This window comes from Teleopsis dalmanni, chromosome 2 (assembly GCF_002237135.1).
Source record: "Teleopsis dalmanni isolate 2A chromosome 2, ASM223713v2, whole genome shotgun sequence".
Classification (NCBI taxonomy): Eukaryota; Metazoa; Arthropoda; class Insecta; order Diptera; family Diopsidae; genus Teleopsis; species Teleopsis dalmanni.
The window spans coordinates 187,431,231-187,452,997 of record NC_051847.1 but is presented as its reverse complement, the minus strand read 5'-3'; the positions used below and the strand labels follow the sequence as shown (position 1 = coordinate 187,452,997).

Genomic DNA, 21,767 nt, shown 5'->3' with positions numbered 1-21,767 from the left:
ATGCTTTAAATGCAGTTTTATTCGTCTTTAATATTGCAGTTATTAGTTCAACTAATTATTTTTTTAATTTTTTAAAAGTTTTTATCGAAATATTTTTTTTATATATGTTTAGATACATAAACATTCAATTAATTTGGTTTTCTTGCATATTTTTTATATGTGCGCTTAATCGCTTAATCTTTGAGTCGCAATTACATTTATGGTTTCAACCTGTAATCGCTATTTAGCATCGAATCTTGATGTTAAACATCCATTTTATATCAATGCTAACAATAAATTTATTTAATATGCAATTTAAATAATTATTCATTAGACACTAAACATAGCGTTTACATAAAAATGTTGTTATAACTTTTACATATACTTATTACTTGATTTTTTTTTTGGTATATATAGTCTAGAATACCCACACAATTTCAATGAACACCAATTTTACATATGAAGTTATGAATTTGAAAATACAGAGATACTAAAGCCATTAAAAAATTATATAAATATATATCTCATAAAATTTGTATTAACAATTTTATCGAGAAAATTTTTTGTTTATTTAAGCATGTATGCAATACTATACACCCTAGGCTTCTGTTTCAGCGCCCTTCAATCGCAAACGCGCAAAATCTTCAAAAATAATATCATCATCTTGTGCATCATCCTCGTCCAATTGTATTAAATTTGTAGTGGGTACATCGACTTGATTTGCATCGCCACATGCGCCAGCCTCACCAACTGCAATAAGTTGTGCGTCCCTTATACTTTGCCGCGGCGATTTGTCTGCTAATAGTAATGGATTATCGTCTTCTTCTGGTTTCGGATGCATTAATGTAAATGGTAGTTCGGCTACAAGATCACCACCTAATAATGGCCCACTTATTAAAAGTTTAACCTTAACTTTATAGTGGACAATAATGCCAAGACTTTCGCGTTGTGTTGGATTCGTTATAAGCGTACTTGACGCCAGATTTGTGTCCTCGTGCTTTAACTGGCCGTCAAGCGCAAGGCCCCATTTATCTTTATTGTTAGCCAATAATGGACATAACTCAAAAACTTTGGATAGTGTAAAACCTGGTTGTACTTGTACACCGTCTTCGGATTCGGTTTCAGCAACAACCGATTTATATTGCGCCGTTGAAAACAGGCATATATCAGCAAATTGACGTACGCAGACTTTGATCTTTTTAACCGTACGATTTGAATTATTTGCTATATGGACATTAACTGAAATTTTTTCACCATGATGGTAAAGTTCTTTGTCTAAACTGGCCTCAAGATGAATTTTATTCGGTTTCATCATGAACTCTTTACTAACTTCGATGGAAGGCTGCTCACCGGCTTTAGACGGTGCATACATAACTTTGCGTATAGTTAGGCGAACTGAATTTCGCTTATGAGGTTTGTCTTCGATGTGTTCACCTATAAGTAGAAAAAATGTGTGTTATTTAATAATTATTGAAATAAGTTTCCACAATAATAAAAGTAATTTTATACATTATAATATCAAAATGCTGTGAATGACTAAGTTACTAAAGCTAAGAAAAATTTTATCTTAATTTATTTTTATCTTAATTCGAATTATTAAAATTGTAGATTGGCAAAAAAAAACATTTTGATGATTCAAAAGGTTGATTATAAATTGCAGTCGCCCACAAAATATGTTCTTTGACTTTATACAAATGCCTATTGTTCAGTGCCTCATGCGCGACAAACTTACGGCCGAATCAAAATAAAATCTGAAGCTGAATATACTCTTCGCTCTTATCTAACACTGTCGTCAACCGCATAATATCAAAACCTTGATAAAAGGCAAGTTACTACGTTCGCCTTATATATCAAGGTTAGCGACCTGTATAACGCTATCAATTTACACAATTTCCACTTGTCCGCTTTTACTTATCCTTTTTATCCAATCTTAATATACGTATTTGTATAGTAACGAACTCAGATTCCCATCTTTACATTACAACAACAACAACGGATATTGTAATGGTAACAAATGTCTTATATATGTCTTATATTCGCTTAAATCTATAAATCTTTAATGTTAATAAATAATTGAGACACAAGTAAATAGTACTAAACAGGACTAGTAATCAATAACAATTAATGCGAACTGCTCTTATTAAATTTTAAAATACTTAACCTCAACCATTGAGGGTGTTTCTAATTTCTATTGTTTGGGCACCTAGGTACATCACAAATGCTAGCTGCAGTCAATGGACCATGCAAAACATTTATCGAAACTAAGTTAGCATTTGGAATCTTTAACAAAAATTGATCAACTTTTTCGAACATCCCACATAAATTCTATCTTCGGGTTGAATATTCCAACCCGAAGATACTTGTTGTTAAAAGGCAATTGGGTACGATCTTAGTGCAGCAAGTGAACTTTCACTTGCGACACCCCACCAGGGGAATCCAGGTGCCCGCAACATAAGTTGTTCTGAACATTGGGTTGGGAATTTCTTGCCATGGCACGTTTATCGGCGCATTATCTTGATAGGTGTGTTGAGAATACCGTGCTTTTAAGCCCATACGACAGGTAATCAGTCTTTGGAAAATAGTATACAATATGGAAATATGAATATGGAATATGGAAAAAATATAAGAAACGATTAATACCACTCTTTTGATTCTGTAAATTATAGCTTTACAAAACTGTGATTTTTTTCAAAGGAACATATAGATTTTATAGGAAAGAGACCGCAAAACACGTGCTAGGAGATTGTACGGCTTTGATGCATAAACGAAATAAATAACTAGCTGGACATTATAAATCGGTTGAAGATATAAGAAATGGTAAACTAAATTTCGATATTTCAATTTATTGAGAAAATTATATTTAGAGAAATTCTTTGAATCCGTGATGAGAATACAATAAATTGTGGTTAGGTTTCAGTACGTAATTTATCAAATTATTAATAATAGCAATAATCATAGCAAACTTTTTAAAAAAAAGGAAAACTTATAGGTTAGGTAAAAGTTTGCATTAGCAAAATTTTTGTTACATCACATTAGTAATCAAGAGCATTATTAACAAATAACCCTTCAAACATCAATAGGATCAACAATGTCAGATAACACTACAACTAGTTTATAAACTAACGAGCAGTTTTCTTCAATAAAATATCCGCTTTTGTTTTGACTACCAATGAAATCATGTGGTTTTTTACGATTTAAACGTGCAAGGAGGCGGGAAAAATTCAGAATATTATTTGCTCCATGGGCATGTGGGCCTATTGTAGTGGCTATTACTCTGAATTTTAATTTCTTAGGCTATGATATTAACCTTGAGATCACGATGAATATCTGTATTCCTGGCATATCAGGGAGCCTTGACAGTGCCTCTTAGCACTTTGTTATGGGACAGTTGTATGACATTGATATTGCTATCACTGATTTGATTTGATTTAAGATTTGTTTTTGATGTAAGAGAAGTTTATTGTGTATGGACTCATGACTTCCATCCAATCATCGAATTCATTCTTATAAGATTCAAGTTTAGTTCAGTTCTTTTATTCTTAATGTATTCTTTCCAACGTTATTTCGCATTGAGTGCAATACCAAGATATTTCGCTGAGTTAGCAAATGGGACTCTTTTGCCCAACAGTGTTATTAGCACATAGTTGATAACATGAACTGATTTATTACTTTTTAGTTTTATCTTCCATATACTTGTCCATTGTAAGCTGACAACCTTAAGTCATAGCTTTTACTTAATAATGTATAAAGTATGGATAATTATTGTATGTTTTTAAATTATTAATAAAGAATACTACTAATTCTATTATTTGTCCATTGGCATGATTAACGATTAACATGTCAGCTTACAATACTTATATTGTATATTATGGTTCTTAAAAATCTGTTTATTAATGATTGGAATTAAATAATATTGATAACTTTCTTTATATAATGAAAAAGAAGCAATTTACAATGATTAAGTTAATTTATATAGCTGTGGTTTATGCATTAATTCTTATAAATAACGCAGGCAGTACAATAGAGGTTATGAATAAACAACAAAAATTGATAAAACACTAAATTTCAGAAATGTAAATGAGGTGTACGTTGGCGGCTCTGTGTGTTAACACACCGGTACCTGTTTTAAATTTGACGGAGTTCTAAACGTGGTACTAGCAGTCAAATAATCACGGACAAATAAACGTATAGACGTCTCTAAAGACCGCTAATGATGGATATATGGCGATATCCAAAACAACTTTATAGTCCACTCAAGAATTTACTTGATTAAAAATTATTTAAATTTAAAAATTTCCTCACTATCACCCCACTTTTCTATTCAAAATGGATTTCTTGTCATAAGACATACAATTTTTAATTAGATATTAATTTTATTTAATTATCGAAAGAACGCTATAAGAATAAATAAATAAAAGATTTTTTTTAATAAATAAGATTTCGAAGCTTTTTAAAAAAACTAGATTTCACTATTAGGAGGAATAACATAATAAGCATATTATGCAATTTTATTGAATATATTATATAGCAGTTTCTTAAGAATTCGAGAATCTACGTCAATGAGCAATTATCAGCATACAATTTTAGACTTTTAAAATCAAAACTTTATTACCAGCCTTGTACGTACACACGTCCACATGCAGAAATCTATAAACATTAACATGAATTCCTATTTATAAATAATATAATGAGCTTGTGTGAGGTATTTTTTCCATTTGATTTTTATTGCAGATTTAATATAATTTGGGTGTTAGAAACATCTGCCAAATTGCCATATTGTCTGGAAAATAATTCAATTACCCCCCTTATGGCGCATATAATTAAGTGATACCCAAAGTTAATTATGGAAAAACTAACTCAAGTAGCAGCGGAAGAATTAAGTAAACAAAAATAATATTTACGAGTACACACTCCCAATACAAGTATGTATATTTTATGAACATACGAGAGAGAAACAGTAGTGGAAATGCTTTAAAGCCAACTGCGCAGCCAAATTGTGAATATGAACACAGCAAAAATTAAGTCAGAAGATATTTATTTTATTAAAGATACTCGTACGCTACACACAAATCGTGGGACTTAAGCACAATAGAGTTTGCCTCTATTGACCGAGATATGAGAAATATTTTCATTAGATAATTTACAGGTAACAGTAGAGGAGCTTTAGATAAAATTGGCAAATATTGAATTTTATTAAATTAACTGACAATACAGTTTGACTTATGCAATAAAAATAATAATAATATAGTAGTCATCTTATCTACTATTGTATAGAATTATTTAATTAATTCATTTGCAATTTGAAACGCATTATGATAGGACAAATGGATTGCATTATTTAGTATTAGTATTAATTATATTTGCAATATTTCCAATTGATAACATTTTGCAGGAAATCGGCAAAATGATGGGAAATATGCATATATTGTTTTTTAGTACTATTTTTAAAAAATTTTTTTTATAAGACCAATTTTAATTTTAATTTTTATTGGTAACACAATAAAAATCTGAAGGTTCCGGTTCGAAACTAATTCAGTCAGAACTTGGTAAGAGTAAGAGAATAAAATACAAAAGAATTTAAATTATGTTCTCCAGTTCTGTGTTCCAGAACACAATTTCAACCTAACGGTCAAGTTATGTGTTCTTTTAGTATATGATATGGTTTAACTTTTAAATTTAATATTTTTATTTTGATAAAAATATATTGTCAAAATCTATTGAATTCTTCAATATAAATCTTATTCATATTTTAAAAATATCTTATTATAGATATGACAGATTCAAATAAAACCACTTATTAATATTGCAAATAATCATTTTCTGTATTCGGACAGATCAGATCAATAATAAAGATACCGAAGTTTAAAGTAAAATAGGTAAATATTGCATGATTCTTTGCACGGATATATACACCTATTTATAATAGATGTATTATTATGACATAAATGTTCCAATAGACAACGTTCGCTTAAAAATGAAATTATGAAGGTGTATTCCCAATTTGTAAATTTAAAGTTTTATATATAATAGTAACCAGCTTTCCGTAAAACTACAACAGACTAATACTATAAGGAATTAAAGAATATATATTATATTCCATAAACCTCCCGTAGCAACTTTCTATAAAGAAGAAACAGCTCATACGATTCTTTTGAATCCAAAAATTTTATTATATATCTATAAAAGGATATTAAAATTTATGATTTTACTTTTTTAATAAATCTTCTATAAAATACTTCAGAGTTTTCATAAAAGACAATATAGTCCTTTATAAACAAATAGTAAATATATTTCTGGATATTATTTTAGCACAATTTTAAAACATACACAATATACACTGATCTCGGAGTTCTTAAAATCTAAGAATCAGTTAAGACAACTGGGTTCAATGTAATACTTATAAATTCATAATATAGAATAACTGAATTCTAAAACAAAAAGATAAAGGTTTCCAGATTAAACGGTTCAATATTTGACTATGTATTGTTAATATATGCACTTCATTTTTCGCTAATACTTAGCGAAAAATAGGCTATAGACTGCAATATAATAAAAGCTATAGAAATTAACGTATATTTTCAAAGGAAATTCTCTTTTATATTTATTAAGGTATATTAGCGTTCGTACAATGAATATAAGAAATGAACGAAGTGTCTCCATCGAGTTCATATTTAATAAATATAATAAGATGCTGATATCTAAGCACTTCAACCTTTAATCAACTCTTTTACATTATCATATATTTCATTTTATAATCTTTTAATAAAATATATATGCCAACATAATCCATATAATATCTTTCGTACAAAATCTAAACTTCTGACATAAATATAACTGATGCCTCTACAAACGAAATACAAAATGAAAGAACTTTGCTCTATATAGAGACATATAATTTTAAAATTTGAATAATAATTTAAATCGCTTAAAACTATCTATTCATGCTACTGGGTCTACGTTCCAATCTCACTCATCCACGACAACCGAGTACCACCACTTCCTGGGAATTTTACCTCTCGCAGGACAAGTAAACCAAGCGGAATATTTCAAGAACAATGCAATGACAGTGATTACAATAACACCATTCATAGAAAAATTCTTTTAAATGAATTAATTAATCGATTAAAATTTAATTAATTAAAAAGAGAAACAGGATTTTATTTTAGTCCTAAAAAATGTGTAGTCTGCTTTGGGTGTGGCCAACGGCATTTTGTAATCAAACTCTATAAGTTGCTACGGGACGTAATCCCGATCTGCATAAATTGCATTTTCGTCATAACATAAAAGTGTCAATTTTAAGGAACACATGACTTTTTGCGTAATACAGCCCTTACTGTAAGTAAAAAATATTTGCGCTATTATTAAGCAGAAACCGCAATGTTTCCAAAGGCTTGCGTTCAATATAACGAATAAGAGAGGTGGTACAGTGTATTTTGAACTTATATAAGTCATCTCTCATCAGAAATATAGCACTTTCATAAACTAAAACCGAAATGGATCCATTTTCTATTATTCATATTTATTAATATCCGATTATACGCTATAATATAGATATATATATGTAGTTCTTCATATGTATATATAAAAAAAAAATACAATAAAAGGCTGACAGAACATGTTAATCCTTTAGGAAGGAAACTCGCACTTCTATACATTACTTCCCACATCTTTTTTTTTACTAATCTGTTAAAGTTGAACCGCTTTCTTAATAAACCACCTAACATTCAGTCCAATGAAATTTAACCCTTTGATCTAAGTGAGGTTCGTGGTATAAGATTTACTTATTTTATTTTATTTTATACAATGTATAGTTAAAACAAAAATTTTAATATTATGTACTTAGTGGTAAGATTTTAAAACTTTTTGGAAGTCGCATTGTAAGAGAAGATGCGGCCCTATGCCCATCCTATGAGTTAAAAGATTAAATATTGTAAGAGAAGATACAATAAATATATGTATAAGTATTTAAAAAAAAAAATATGTATATTTAATCCAAAAAGATCCATTTTCTATTGCTTATATTTGTTAACATCTGATTATACTCTACAATATACATACATATATATATTTAGTTCTTTATATAAATCGACTGACTATAGCGTGCATATGGTATTTTAATTTAATAGCTTCAATTTCGCATTAGATTAGTGGCGTTTTAGAATGGTACCAGCAGTGACAGCCCAAACATGCGGGCAATATACAATTGCTGGCTCTTGATTGCGAGTGAGTTGTATGCGACTTTTTAGTTTTCTGTTTGTGTGCATATGGCCATTACCGGCACAACACAGCACCCACCCATGGCACCCAAAGCAAATGCTTACGAGTATTGAGCAACCAACGCACCCCGCTCAGCAAAAAGTTTTTAACGGTTTGTGGGGTTTTTAATTTTTTTTTCTTTTTGTTGTTCTTTATTTTGTGATTTTGAATTTATTTGAAAAAGAATACTTTTTTTGTGTGTATAATTGTTTCTCAGAATTTATTTGCAGCGAAATGAAATATGCTTTTACGTTAATATTGCTTACATAAAGCAAATTTGAGAAGTTGCTTCAGAAAGTATATAAAATTTTATATATAAACAGAAATAAAAATGGAAAAAAGCAACGTCATTAAAATTGTTAATTTAATGTTTGCACGATTAACCAAATTTTTCTAACCACAGTGGCCAGAGGTTTGCAAAGTGAAGTGCATTTACTTGTAAAATTCGCCATGCAACAATTAAAGTCGTGAATTTCTCATTAAAAGCAAGCGTTGAACTTTGTCAATAATGGAAATGCCATTTTAGCTGTGTTGTCTTCGGTGTTTTTTAACACTTTTTGTTGTTTTTGTTGTTTGTTTGCTATTTTCTTTATATAGTAAACAAATTAATTCTGATTTGCGCACACCGTGCACACATGGCCATAAAAATGCTGTGAATTTCGCTGCAAACGTTGACAACTCATCAGAAACACATCCAAAGCCAAGCAGCAGAAAAGCAATATGTAACGACAGCATCACATGAAGCGATCAAGTTGAGCTGCAAGGCGATTTTGATGAAAAATTCCGACGTCAAATTTTATTAATTAATTTGGGGGTCGGGGGCAAGTACTATCAACAATCTAGCAAATGAGTTTGACTTTGGTGATGACCTGCATTTATTAACTTTTAATATTAGTACTAATATTATAGATATTGGATTCTAAAGTTATGTAAACTTGACTTTGATACTTTGCAAGTAATAAAAAAAGTAAAAACAAAAAAATAAAAATAAAATAAAAAATAAAAAGTATTATTATTGTACTTTAATTATGCACTTACCCACAAATGCCTTGAGCTCATAATCGACTCCACATGATTTGCCTGTATCACCTGGCGCTGGCTGTAACGACACTGAAGCCGGACAGTAAGGAGGAACTTCGAAATAAAAAGGATATGCATTGGGGCCCAATTTTTTAATGAGCCTTTCTTGTAGGCGCGTTAACGGACGTTCTGGTGTTGGTGCTGGATAAATTTGTTCGTGCGCTAGGTATAAATCTTTTCGAAATGTGAGACCTAACACATCTAAATCTTCCCGACCATAACGAAAAGCGGCAAGCACTTGTCCAAATACTTTGCGATCTTTAACATATTCGGGATCTATAAATACAACACCATCGATGGGATCTACATGTGTTATGTGATCAACGAAATCTCGTTTGCCCAGGTACACTGTGATTTTGCCATTTGAAGAGGATTTTTTAAAGACACGCGTTGCTTGTCGTCTAGAACTTGCATCATTATCACCACCCCCACCGACATTTTCATCTGAAGGTGACGGCCTCGCTGCTGCCGCGGAAAGCGTGTTCATTGGTACTGCTACTTCTACTGCGTCTATTGCTATATTTGCTACACTTTAGTTTGCTCTTTCGAAGAATGTAAAACTTCTGCTTTTACCACTATGACGAATACTTCTCAAAAAATGACTGTGACGAATTGTTGCTTATGTTTTGTCTTATTTTCGTTTGTGTAATTTGTTTTTCTTACTCCTCTTTTATATTCAATACCGGGCGTCCTTATAACCGTTCATTTATCATTGCACTTTTTTATTTAATATTTACATAAACACATAATTTATATATATAAAAAATTATTTAATAATGCCTTTAATATTCATTTATAATCCTCTGCGCTCAGTGTGAACGATACACCCAAAATATAACATAAAAAATGACACGAACTAAACGTCATTTCAATAAAAAAAATTTAGATTACCACGAAATATTTTGTGTATACTGTACGGTGTTGCCATTTAATGCAAACATGAATTTACACAAATTTGTAAATAATTTTATTAAATTTTTTTTTATTAATAAGATTAAAAAAAGTTTTTGTTAATTTTTTATAATTATATTTTTATTATAATTAAAGTATGATTTTTAGGATTCCATAATTTCACAACCGACATATTAAAAGGTTCTCATTAAAATAACTTTTACATCAAACTCAGTACTAACATATATATCACGCGAAAAATTAACGTAAAATGAGTGCACAATAGGTGTATGCGATAGCTCCGAAATGTGACAAAAACAAAAAATAAGAACAATACATTCTCTAACTAAACGACTAATTACGAAGTGGCCAAACATCTTATATGGTGTTTACACTGGTTTCAAATGACTGCTTTGAGTCAAAAATCACAAATGAGAGGTTAATGACTGATTTCTGCCTGTATTTAAAAATTGTGTAAAATAAATTTTTTTAAAAATATATAGGAATACATGAAAAATATATATTTAAAAAGTATTTTAAATTTGTAACTTAGCAACTAACTAACAAATTTATACTTATTAACGCATAAATATTCTAAACTGTTTTTAATTTTGTTATAAAAGGAAATTTCGAAATTTTCTGTATTCTTAAAATTACTTTTAATTTATTTTAATTTTCAAATTTATATTAATTGTTTAATATAAAGTACTATTCAAACTACACAAATTTTAGTTTACTTGAATTATGTTCACATAACATATGTGGAATTTGTGGTCACACTTCGCAGCTGCCAAAAACGAGTAATGTCAAAATTTTTCAGATGTTTTCTTTTTTTTGTAGAGAGTATATTCGGTGTGAAATAGATGTTATGATATGTACCGATATAATTTGAGAGAAATTTTAAACTTTTATGTCGTTTTTGACTACCAATAAGTTGATCACAGCTTCCAAACAAAGCATTATCCAATAAAAAATTTCTCCTAGTTTACTTCTGAAATTAAAAATTCATTGTTCCCCATAAGCTACAATGTGGCAGCTGTTTCTTAAGACACTAGTACTTTAGCCTCGTTGCAGCTGAAAGACCACATCACATGAATGTTAGCTATCAAAAATTTCCATTTTGTATTTAAAACAGTTACAATTAATAGCTAAAATTACAAACAAAAAATCTTATGTGAATCCAGTACAAGAAAAATTAATTGTTATGTATTATATTATGTTCAGACACGCCTTAATATCGCAAAAATCTTAATATCATCTTCGTTTCAGTGAAATTATGTTGTTTTTTCCATACCTAATTCAGTTTTAAGGTTAGAACGAAATTAAGGAAAATTGCCTTAATTTCATTAAAACGAATACTTAAATTGCGGGACATTTCAAATGCAACTATGCGTAAGATAAATTTTTAGCAAAAGATAAAGTTGAGATAACAAAAAAGTGTCACTTTTTTTAAATAACTGTCAGTCACAGTTAACTTCAATAAAACCGGGAAAATATTTTGAAAGTAGTGCAAATTTTTAAATTTGAATATAGACAAATATCTATTTATTTATTTTAAAATATAGTGCAAAATAATAATTCACATAATTACATTTATAGTTATAATAATCAACTTTTAAAATTTCCCAGATTCAAATGGTGTTTGGAGTATTTAATTTTTAATATTTGAGTTGTAAACAAAAAACATATGATTGCCTTAAGTTGGGGCAGTATGAACAGTTGCGAAATTAACTTAATTTCATTTTTACGAAATTTAGGAAATTTGGCTGTCTGAACTTGATCTTAAGTTTTGTGTACTATTGACTCGTTTATTTTTTGAATATTGTTCAATCAATTATTGTGAACATTTCCCTTATTGTGAATTTTGCAAATGTTGACTATCGGCATTCAAGAAAACTTTTCAAATAGAATTTTAGAAACCCCGAGTTTACAGTGACCGGAGGACGAAAAAGTGGAAAGGACAAAGTGCCTATTTATAACAACTAAAAAAGTTTAATACAAGCTGTTTTTGGTATAATAAAACAAAAAGCTAATTTAGAGCATATATAATGACTTTTTATTTCAATACAAATTTGTTGTGTCTGTATCAAATTTATCAACAATTAAATCAAGTTTACAGTAAATAAGTAAAGACAATTTTAAATGATTATATTTAATTAAATTTCTTTATTATTGTAAGAAAGACACTGTGCCATACTAAAACAATGTATTTACACGGCAGCAGCTTTTACTCCTCTGGGGTTGAACAAAGTGTAGAAACTCTATGGGCTAGTCTAAAAAATGCCATGCAGATGATTCAGAAAAAGAGCAAATCAAAGTTTTCATTTGAACGATTATATCGGAACGCACATTATATGATTCTTTATAACCAAGGAAATCGTCTGTATTCTGGAGTACGTGAAGTAATATCTGAGCACCTGAAGCAAAGCGTACGGCAATGTCTAATAAAAAATATAAACAACAATTTTTTATTTAAACTGAATCAAGAGTGGAACGATCATAAGACTTCAATGTTAATGATACGTGATATATTAATGTACATGGATCGTGTTTATGTTGAAAAAGAAAATTTACAAAATGTTTTCAACTTGGGATTAATTTTGTTTAGAGATGAAATTATAAAATATACAAAATTAAAAAATGTTTTAAGTGATTGCATTATGGAAATGATACAAATCGAACGATGCGGTGAAGTAATTAATCATTTATTAATGAAAAACGTATGCCAAATGCTTTTATCATTGGATTTCAACTCTCATTCATTATATGAGGAAATCATTGAAAAGCCGTTTTTAGCAAAATCAGTTTCATTTTACAAATTGAAATCGCAAGAATTGCTTGCAGGAAATAATGCATGCATTTATTTAAAAGAAGTTAATGCCTACATACAAGCAGAATCAAATCGTACTGTTCTATATTTGAAGGAAAGTACTAAACCACATATTGTGAAAATAATCCAAGATGAACTAATTAAAAAGCATATACAAAGCATTGCCGAAATGGAAACTTTTGGGCTTGCCTATATGATCGAAAATTCAAAAATGGATGATCTTCGTACATTGTATGAAGTGTTTTCTCAGTATAATGAAGAAGGTCTAAATGTTATCGCTGACACAATGTCTGCATACTTACTTGATGAAGGACGGAAGCTAGTGATAGAAGAAGAAATGAATATAATTAGTCCAATAACGTTTATTCAAAAAATATTAGATTTAAAAAAGCAATTCTATGAATTAGTACATTATTCGTTCAATGACGATGTGGAAATTAAGCTACGTATTTCTACTGCTATTGAACATTTTATTATTTTAAATAAGAAATCACCAGAATGTTTATCGCTTTTCATTAATAATAAACTCGCAACAGGAGCTAAATTAATCACTGAACAAGAATTTGAGAAAGTGTTGGACGAAACAATGTTCTTATTTAAGTTATTACAAGAAAAGGATGCTTTCGAAAGGTACTATCAGATACATTTAGCCAAACGGCTAATTCAAAATAAATATGTTTCCTATGAATTCGAGAAGAATATGATTTCCAAATTAAAAATTGAATATGGATATGAATATACTTTAAAGTTGGATAAAATGCTCAAAGATATGTCTGCTTCAAATACTATAATCAAAGAATTTAAAGATCATGTAAATAAAAGCAATTTATCACTGCCAAAAGTTGAATTGGAAATCCGAGTACTGACAATGGGATTCTGGCCTATAAACGCAGCGAATTTAAACTGTAATTTACCATTGGCAGCTAGCGAAGCGTTTGAATATTTTAAAATATATTTTTTGAATCAGCGTTCGAACCGAAAGTTAGTACTGCAACCTCAATTGGGTAATGCTTTTATTAATGCCGAATTTTATGGACAAAAGATTGATCATGAAAAAGACGATTCCATATGCGCCGTAAACTCTACAACACCACAAAAACGCAGAAAGCACTTATTGCAAGTATCTACACATCAAATGTCTATTTTGATGCTCTTCAACAATCGTCAGGTTCTGACATATTTAGATATTCAGCAAGAAACAGATATACCTGAAAAAAACTTATTGCGGTCATTGGAATCTTTATGCATGCAGAAGCAGCGCATACTTGCACGGCGATCGAAAACTCAAACGGAAAATATTGATCCAACCGATGAGTTTTATGTTAATGACGCTTTTACACATAAAAACACCAAAATAAAAATTCTAAATGTTGCAGCAAAAGATGAGAAGGAGGCCGATCGTAGACAAATACGTGATAAAGTTGACGAAGATCGTAAACATGAAATTGATTCAGCTATAGTACGAATAATGAAAGCGAGAAAACGGATGGCGCATAATGAACTCATTGTCGACGTCACGTCACAGCTTAAAAAACGTTTCCTGCCATCGCCTATGTTTATTAAGAAAAGGATCGAAAACCTCATCGAAAGAGAATATATAGCAAGAACGCCAGAAGACAACAAAATGTATATATATTTAGCATAAGCTTGCATACCAAGAACTTTATGGAAGATAAGATAATATAAATATATGTGAAAATGTATTATATTTAACAAAAATATTTTTTTTTATATTATATTTTTTTTATATTATATTTTTTTTATATTATATTTTTTTTATATTATATTTTTTTTATATTATATTTTTTTTATATTATATTATTTTTTATATTTCTATTTATATTTTTTTCATTTATTTTTTTTGTATCAATATTTTTTTATTTATATATTTCTTTTATTTATTCATTTTTTTTTTATTGAATTTTATTTTATTTAGATATTTTTTATTTATATTTTTGTTTCTTATTTATATTTTTTTTATTTATATTTTTTTTATTTATATTTTTTTTATTTATATTTTTTTTATTTATATTTTTTTTATTTATATTTTTTATTTATATTTTTTTTATTTATATTTTTTTATATATATTTCCTTTATTTATATATTTTTTGCATATTTTTTTTGTTTTTATTTTATTTTTTATATGTTTTTTTTACTTTTTATATTTTTTTTATCCTTCTTTTTTTTTACTTTGTTAATTTGTTTTTTATTTTTATACTTTTACCTTTTTATTTTTTTATGTTATATTTTTTTTTTATTTTTTTATATTAGATGTCGTAGTTACTTTAAGTAACACCAATGAGTATTTAATACATAGAGTGTGCATCAGGAACAAATTTGCTGAACACACTGCGGGTCTACTGGTAGACCCTTTTTAGACTCAATTTTTCACTCAAATTCTCAGAGCGGCATTACTGAGAAAATATGAAGTAAAGAGAATATGAAGGCATACATGGTAATAGTAAACATATGATTTCAAATGCGGTATTTGTGTTAATTTTGAATAACTCATAGTAGAAATAGACAAGAAGTTTTTGTTTTTGCATATTTGGAGAATGCACTAATGCCACTTAAATAGCACACTGAAATTTTAGCAGCAAATAATAGCCTATTAAATGGCGTAAAGACAAATTAAAAAAATAAAAGCATGAATAGTAGAATTATGAAAAAATCAAAAGTTGATTTTATTATATTGAATTTATAATAAAACATAATATTAAATAATGTGCAAAATTAAATAATATAATATAATGCAACAGAACTAAACTACAAAAAAACAAAAACACAAAAAACTGGATTTAAGCTTAAATGAAATTATAAATAGAAATTAAATCTTTTACAATAAATATAAAATTTAAAACTTTAGTTGTCAATATAAAATATAATAGAAAGTTATATAACTTAGAGAATAAAGTAAACAATATTTAAGATTTAAAAAAAATTGGTATATAAATCAAAAATTAAAAAAAAAAAATTAAATGTTTAAAAGATATTTAATTTATTTGCAAACTTTTAATAAACATTTGTAACATTTGTTCCTTTTGCAAACACAATGTTGACAAACTATATATATTTAATGCGCGATACTTGACTTCTTCTTCTCAACATACCATAAACAATGCTTCCGAAGGAGTACAGTAATAAGAAAGTTGTGAAGCTGAAGTCGATGATTTAAACAAGGTTCTGTAAACCAGTCGGGAGTTTTAGTTTTAGCTTGTTCGGTTATAAGTGCTTTTATTTGGACAGCATGCGGCATATTTTTAAACACTTTTTCAAATATTTCAATATGAATTTTACAAACTTCAAAAAATCTGCTTGAGGGTGCCTTCAAACTTCCAAAATCTGAATGTGATTCATAATTTTTATAGTGAATAAATAGCTCACTTGGAGCTGTAAGGATTTCATTTTCTTTTAAAATATTTGAATTGCACAATTCACAATTAATTTTTGGCAACATTTTATGGGCAACGTAGCCAACAAAATATCTAGTTGACAACCATTCCACATTAATTATTGTATCCAAACCCAAATCTTCAAATATTACATTAGAATCATCAAATACTGGTTCTTGTAACGAGTTAATTAGTATAGTAGCACTAATATTTTCTTCGTCAGTAAGTTCTTCTATGGCCTCTTCTTCGAAAGCATTATCAACATTATCTAGGTTGCCATCTCCGGTTACTACGTCTGTATCAATTTCGCAGTTACCTGATGAAGATAAGGGACGAATTTGAGCGAACATTAAATGTGCCAAATTGTGATTTATTTCAGCAACTGAAGGATTTCTATTATTTCCACCCTTTTGTCTAACTAATTGGAAAAAGTTTTCTATTCGATCCTGATTTAGGGTTTTAGTTCTTAGAAAAAATGTGTCTTTTTGCAAAACTTCATTAGACAAGGTTATTACAGCATTTATTGATATTATCATACCATCAATAAAATGAACTCTTTTATGTGGAAAAGAGGTGTTTTTCAAATAATCTACGAATGCCTTCAAATAATTATAAGGCGTATTACCAATCTGTATAGCTGATCGATAAGAATTATCCGCATAAAGTGTTCCACTATTCATGCAATCAAAAATTTTGTCCATTTTTGCAATAAAATTGGCAGTAGATATAGCAACTTCGCTTGAAACTTTTTTGAATCCTACGCTTTCTGCAAAAGCTCTAATTGCGGCTTGCACAGTATGACTAAAAACCTGTGTTGCAGTTTTGACCCTCATCTTTTCAAACGAGGACGGATATACATGCTGCCTTGTAAGCTTCGGACACATTTTTGTCATATTATGGTTTTCCTTGTCATACATTTCACGTATTACTTTAAAGCTAACAGTTCCATCTGGCGTTTGCAAATCGTTTTCCATTACCCTATTCCTTAAAGATTTCATCAAATGAGGGAAATCAAACATAAAATAGATTTTTCTATCATTGTGAACTATAAAAGGTTTATCTCTTGTAATCTCTAGTAAGGAAAAACATTTCCTGTTCGAAGGCCCTTGATCACAAATAAGTGCTCTAACTGTCAATCCTAAGCTTGTTAAAATATTAATGTTGTCTAGTACTATATTTGCTAGAGTTTCTCCATTTAATCCATTTTCAGATACAAAATAATTAAGAACTAATCTCCAATTAGAGAAAATGCTCTTTATTACGAAAACACAAACTTCTTTTGCTAATTTGGGAGATCTAAAGTATCCATTATCTTCAACGCCATCAATTAGATCTAAAGGTTCATTATACCGCAATTCTCGTTTAATTGACATTTCGTCAACCAATAAAATAATTGAATCTTTTTCCGTTTGCGTGAGCTTTAAACATTTTTGTTTTAATAAATAAAAGCCATTATTAATAAAACCTGGCTGAAGTGACTTTATAGGCATCCATCTTCTCAATGTAGATTCGTGCGGTAAATTAAATTTAAGAGTACTTCTGAAAAATTGGTATACAGGCCTTGAAATGTAATATATATTTTGTACTAGCCTTCTTACATCTCTAGTGTATTCCTTGGGCTGATCGCTTAATAAAAGCTTGCAGAATAACTTCACATCCTTATTTACTGTTTCTAAAGATTCAATTGCGCTCACAACATTTTTTCTAGTATTTCGTTTTGTTTTATTTTGCGAACGGCATTGTTGTAATGCCTTAAATTTCCTTTGCAAAGCATTATACTTTCTCCTATAAAAGTCCGACAATCGTATGTGTTTTCCACAGTTGGTACATAACGATTCAGTGTCAACTTTTAAACTCATTTCTGAAGTATTTTCATCAAAAATGATTTCATCCGACAAAACACTATCAGTACATAAATGATATACGGGTATTGCTCCTTTTTTTAAAAATTTTGTGCCGATATCGCTGTCCACAAAATGCCTACTGCATATAAAAAGTCTCTTTCTCGGATTTTCTGCAATAAAACCACATTTTTCCCTCCAAATCTGGCCCATTACAGAATCAATTGATGGGAACCGGAACAACCTCAACTCGTTATCTTCTTTTTTTGATTTTCTGCATCCATTAATGGAGCACCGTTTAAATGATAATTTGTTTAGATTTCTTTCCATTGCAACTACTTGAATTAAATTTTTTGCAATACTTACAATTTATAAATTTGAAAAAGTCTCAACAAATATATTAAATTATAACACTTAACAATTAAATCACTATTAATAATTGAGTTTTATGCAATAACTAACAATTTATAAATTTGAAATAGACTTCACAAGTTCATTAAATTTAAACACTTTTAATAATTAAATTGCCGACGTTTTTTCACTTTTTACTTAGCACATATGATATTAATAACTAAATTTATAAATTATAAGTCACCATTTATATATGGTACAATTTTTTACCTAGATAAGTTGTTTTTGAAAAATCTTAACAGTAAATTATAAGCAATAAAATAAAATAACTTATTGAAAAATAACAATAAATAGTTAAAATTAAAAACAAAACCGCAATAAAAGAAGGACTAGCGGGCTGCTCGATAATGCAACAAGATCAGGTAGTATGCACTTATATTATCATAGTCGTCCGTTCTTTTTATTGCTTTCCTATTGCGAAAACAATACGCAGATTTAGAATTATAACAAATCAGCTATGCATACAATATTAAAGAACTCGGTCATACTGAAGGGCGTGCGCCTGAATATAATAATGCATGGTAGCTACGTAGTTTTTTAACAGAATTATAATATATATAATTATAAATATAAGAAATGTCTTTATATTACTACTTATTGAATTTATTGTTAAAAGTTAAGAGATTTATTGAAGGTTATATTTTGCATAATTATTCAGTACTTTCTGAGATCTGAAATAAATATAAAACATAGAGTGGGAACAACAAATTTTAGTGAACCTTTAACGTTTGGCTATTAGTAGGCAAAATTTTATAGAAAAACTTGGATACATTTTTTGGGTGTCGCAGATAGAAGAGAAAAAAGCGATAAAAATATGATTTTTGCAAAATATTACTTCTAAAATTTTACTTTTAAAAATTAAACATGGTTGTAGATAACAATATTCTAAGCTTAAATATATATAAAAAATGATATTTCAATTAGTAGTTAAAAAATCTCAATTTCACTAAAATTTCATAAAAGTTTAAACAAATTATACTAATTTACAAAATAATGCAGTGGTGTTTACTTCTATACAAAGAAGAAATTTAGGTTTCACAAAAAATTCTAAAATGAATGAAATCAAATGCATTGAAAACCAACCAAAAAAAACAAAACTTCAGTTTTTGGTATTTTGGCAAACATTTATTGTTTTGATATTCTCATATGTTGCTCTTCTTCATTTCTCTCTCGTTAAATGCACGTTTGTGCATAAAAATACCAACAACTATGGTTCAGAGCGCACAAAATGACTCGAAAACAATTCAAATTTCTTTACACTCGTTGACTATGAAATGCTTTGACACCCCAACCCTTTTCGCATCATAAAGATGCAAAATTTAAAATTGAGTCATAACGAGTCTATGTATTGAATAGTCTTTGGTAACACTGTTTATCACAAGTACGTTCTACCAGCAAATTTTCGAGTAAATGAGAGTATCTGAAAAGTGTAACATCCCTGTCGAAATTTGAAAATGCTACACAGACTTTACTCCTACATTTGCTTCAAGTAAAATTTGTGTTGATGCTTGAATCAGCTGTGGAATTTATGGAATTTAAAATTTTATATTGTTTATTTGTGTGACACTAGCTATTCCATGAAAATCAGTGTAAAGAGCGTAATTTGGTACTATTCGCTCTCAGTTTGCATTTTACTTGTGTTTTACTTGAATTTTACTACGAGTAGCTCGTGGAACAGACGTTTTATTTTTTTCATATTTAATACTTTTTTTCGATGAGTTACTATTTTATCTATCTTCTGCTGGTAATATAGTATTAGATTTTAAGACATAAGATCAGATTAGACTTAAATACGAAAATAAAATAATATATTATATTATATTAGTTTTTATTATCATATTGTACTTATTTAAAAAATTAGTGCAGTAGTACATATACACATACTTGATATATTCAATTTATAATAAAAATTTTATAATTTTATATTAAAGCATTACACAATTATTATAATAAATAAAAAAATGTTAAATAAATATATGTATGTAGGTTAATTTTATTTTTTTGAATATCGGCTGAAAAAAAATATTAACACCTTTCAAAGAATAAAATAAAGCCATAGTTACGTGAAAAGTTAAAACAATTTAAACTATTGATTATCAATATTTACAAGGTGAAAAACAATTGTCTGTCTTTACAGACAATTTAAATAACATCCTACATTCTATAGCATTAGAACTCAAACGACATTGCCGCACACTATTTTACAGCATCTTTAATATACGATACAAGGCGCAGTAAACATTAGGAACATACCGTCTCATATAAACGGTTTTGTTCATTATAACTAATAATGAAGATGATGTACCATACAGAAATTTTCCATATAAATGAGCTCATTATCAATAAATCAATTCATTTAAGGAGGAAATTGTCTAATGCAACACTTAAAAATAAATTTCCCACAAGGGAAATTACCAAGAGTTGTAATATTTGTCATATATTTCATATAAAATATGTGAACACACATCAACTGAGCTGTAAATAAAGTCACTGAGAAAAACAGTATTTAATAAAATCTGTTTTTTTTATTAATTAAATATGTAATTGATATAAAAATTGTATATAAATAATTTGATATATTAATTATATATATAATTTTTTTATGTGATATATTATTAAGTGAAATTTATAAAAGTTTATAGAAGTTCTATCAGCTGTATAAATAAGCTCATTATAATGTGATCATTTCCTCATTGATATAAATGACAAACCGCCTTAATGAGACAGTGTGAATGTACTATAAGATAAATGGAACGATATAGAACAGGGACGAAACACACTATATCGTTCTGGATTCTATGAAAACAATATATTCAATACGATAAATGAAGTCTATTTTATCTTTTTCATATTAGCTTTATTTTACTTTAAGCAAAACATTCTGTTTGTTTGCTGACCGATTTATCGTAAGAAACATTTTTAAATGAAATATTTTATTACACAAAAATTGGAAATACTTAGTCATAACAATGTCTTTTTCGAAGGAATTCATTATTAAAACTCAATTAATATTAGCTATCATATCACTATACCGTTATGGATAGCAAGCGGTACCTACTATTTTTTCGATTATCGTATTGGTTATC

The 21,767-nt window shown here is 28.5% G+C and overlaps 2 protein-coding genes across 2 annotated transcripts; one reads left to right on the top strand and one right to left on the bottom strand.

The window, feature by feature from the left end:
* LOC119679779 (beta-arrestin-1) lies at nt 1-10,268 on the bottom strand. The gene is made up of 2 exons (XM_038092318.1): nt 9,274-10,268; nt 1-1,413 (listed from the first exon to the last, which is right to left on the bottom strand). The coding sequence occupies exons 1-2, from the start codon at nt 9,800-9,802 to the stop codon at nt 578-580; spliced, it is 1,365 nt and encodes a 454-aa protein (XP_037948246.1). The 5' UTR covers nt 9,803-10,268; the 3' UTR covers nt 1-577.
* Nucleotides 10,269-11,982: 1,714 nt separating this feature from the next.
* LOC119684131 (cullin-3-like) lies at nt 11,983-14,708 on the top strand. Its single transcript, XM_038098092.1, has 2 exons — nt 11,983-12,324; nt 12,386-14,708. Exon 2 carries the CDS (start codon nt 12,411-12,413, stop codon nt 14,679-14,681), a length of 2,271 nt encoding a protein of 756 aa, XP_037954020.1. The 5' UTR covers nt 11,983-12,324; nt 12,386-12,410; the 3' UTR covers nt 14,682-14,708.
* The last annotated feature ends 7,059 nt before the right edge of the window (nt 14,709-21,767 follow it).

Coding starts and splice junctions, on each gene's coding strand:
- LOC119679779 (XM_038092318.1), bottom strand. CDS start 9,802: ATGAACACGCTTTCCGCGGCAGCAGCGAGGCCGTCACCTTCAGATGAA. Junction 1,414..9,273: donor TGAGCTCAAGGCATTTGTGG/GTAAGTGCATAA, acceptor TTCTACTTATAG/GTGAACACATCGAAGACAAA.
- LOC119684131 (XM_038098092.1), top strand. CDS start 12,411: ATGTATTTACACGGCAGCAGCTTTTACTCCTCTGGGGTTGAACAAAGT.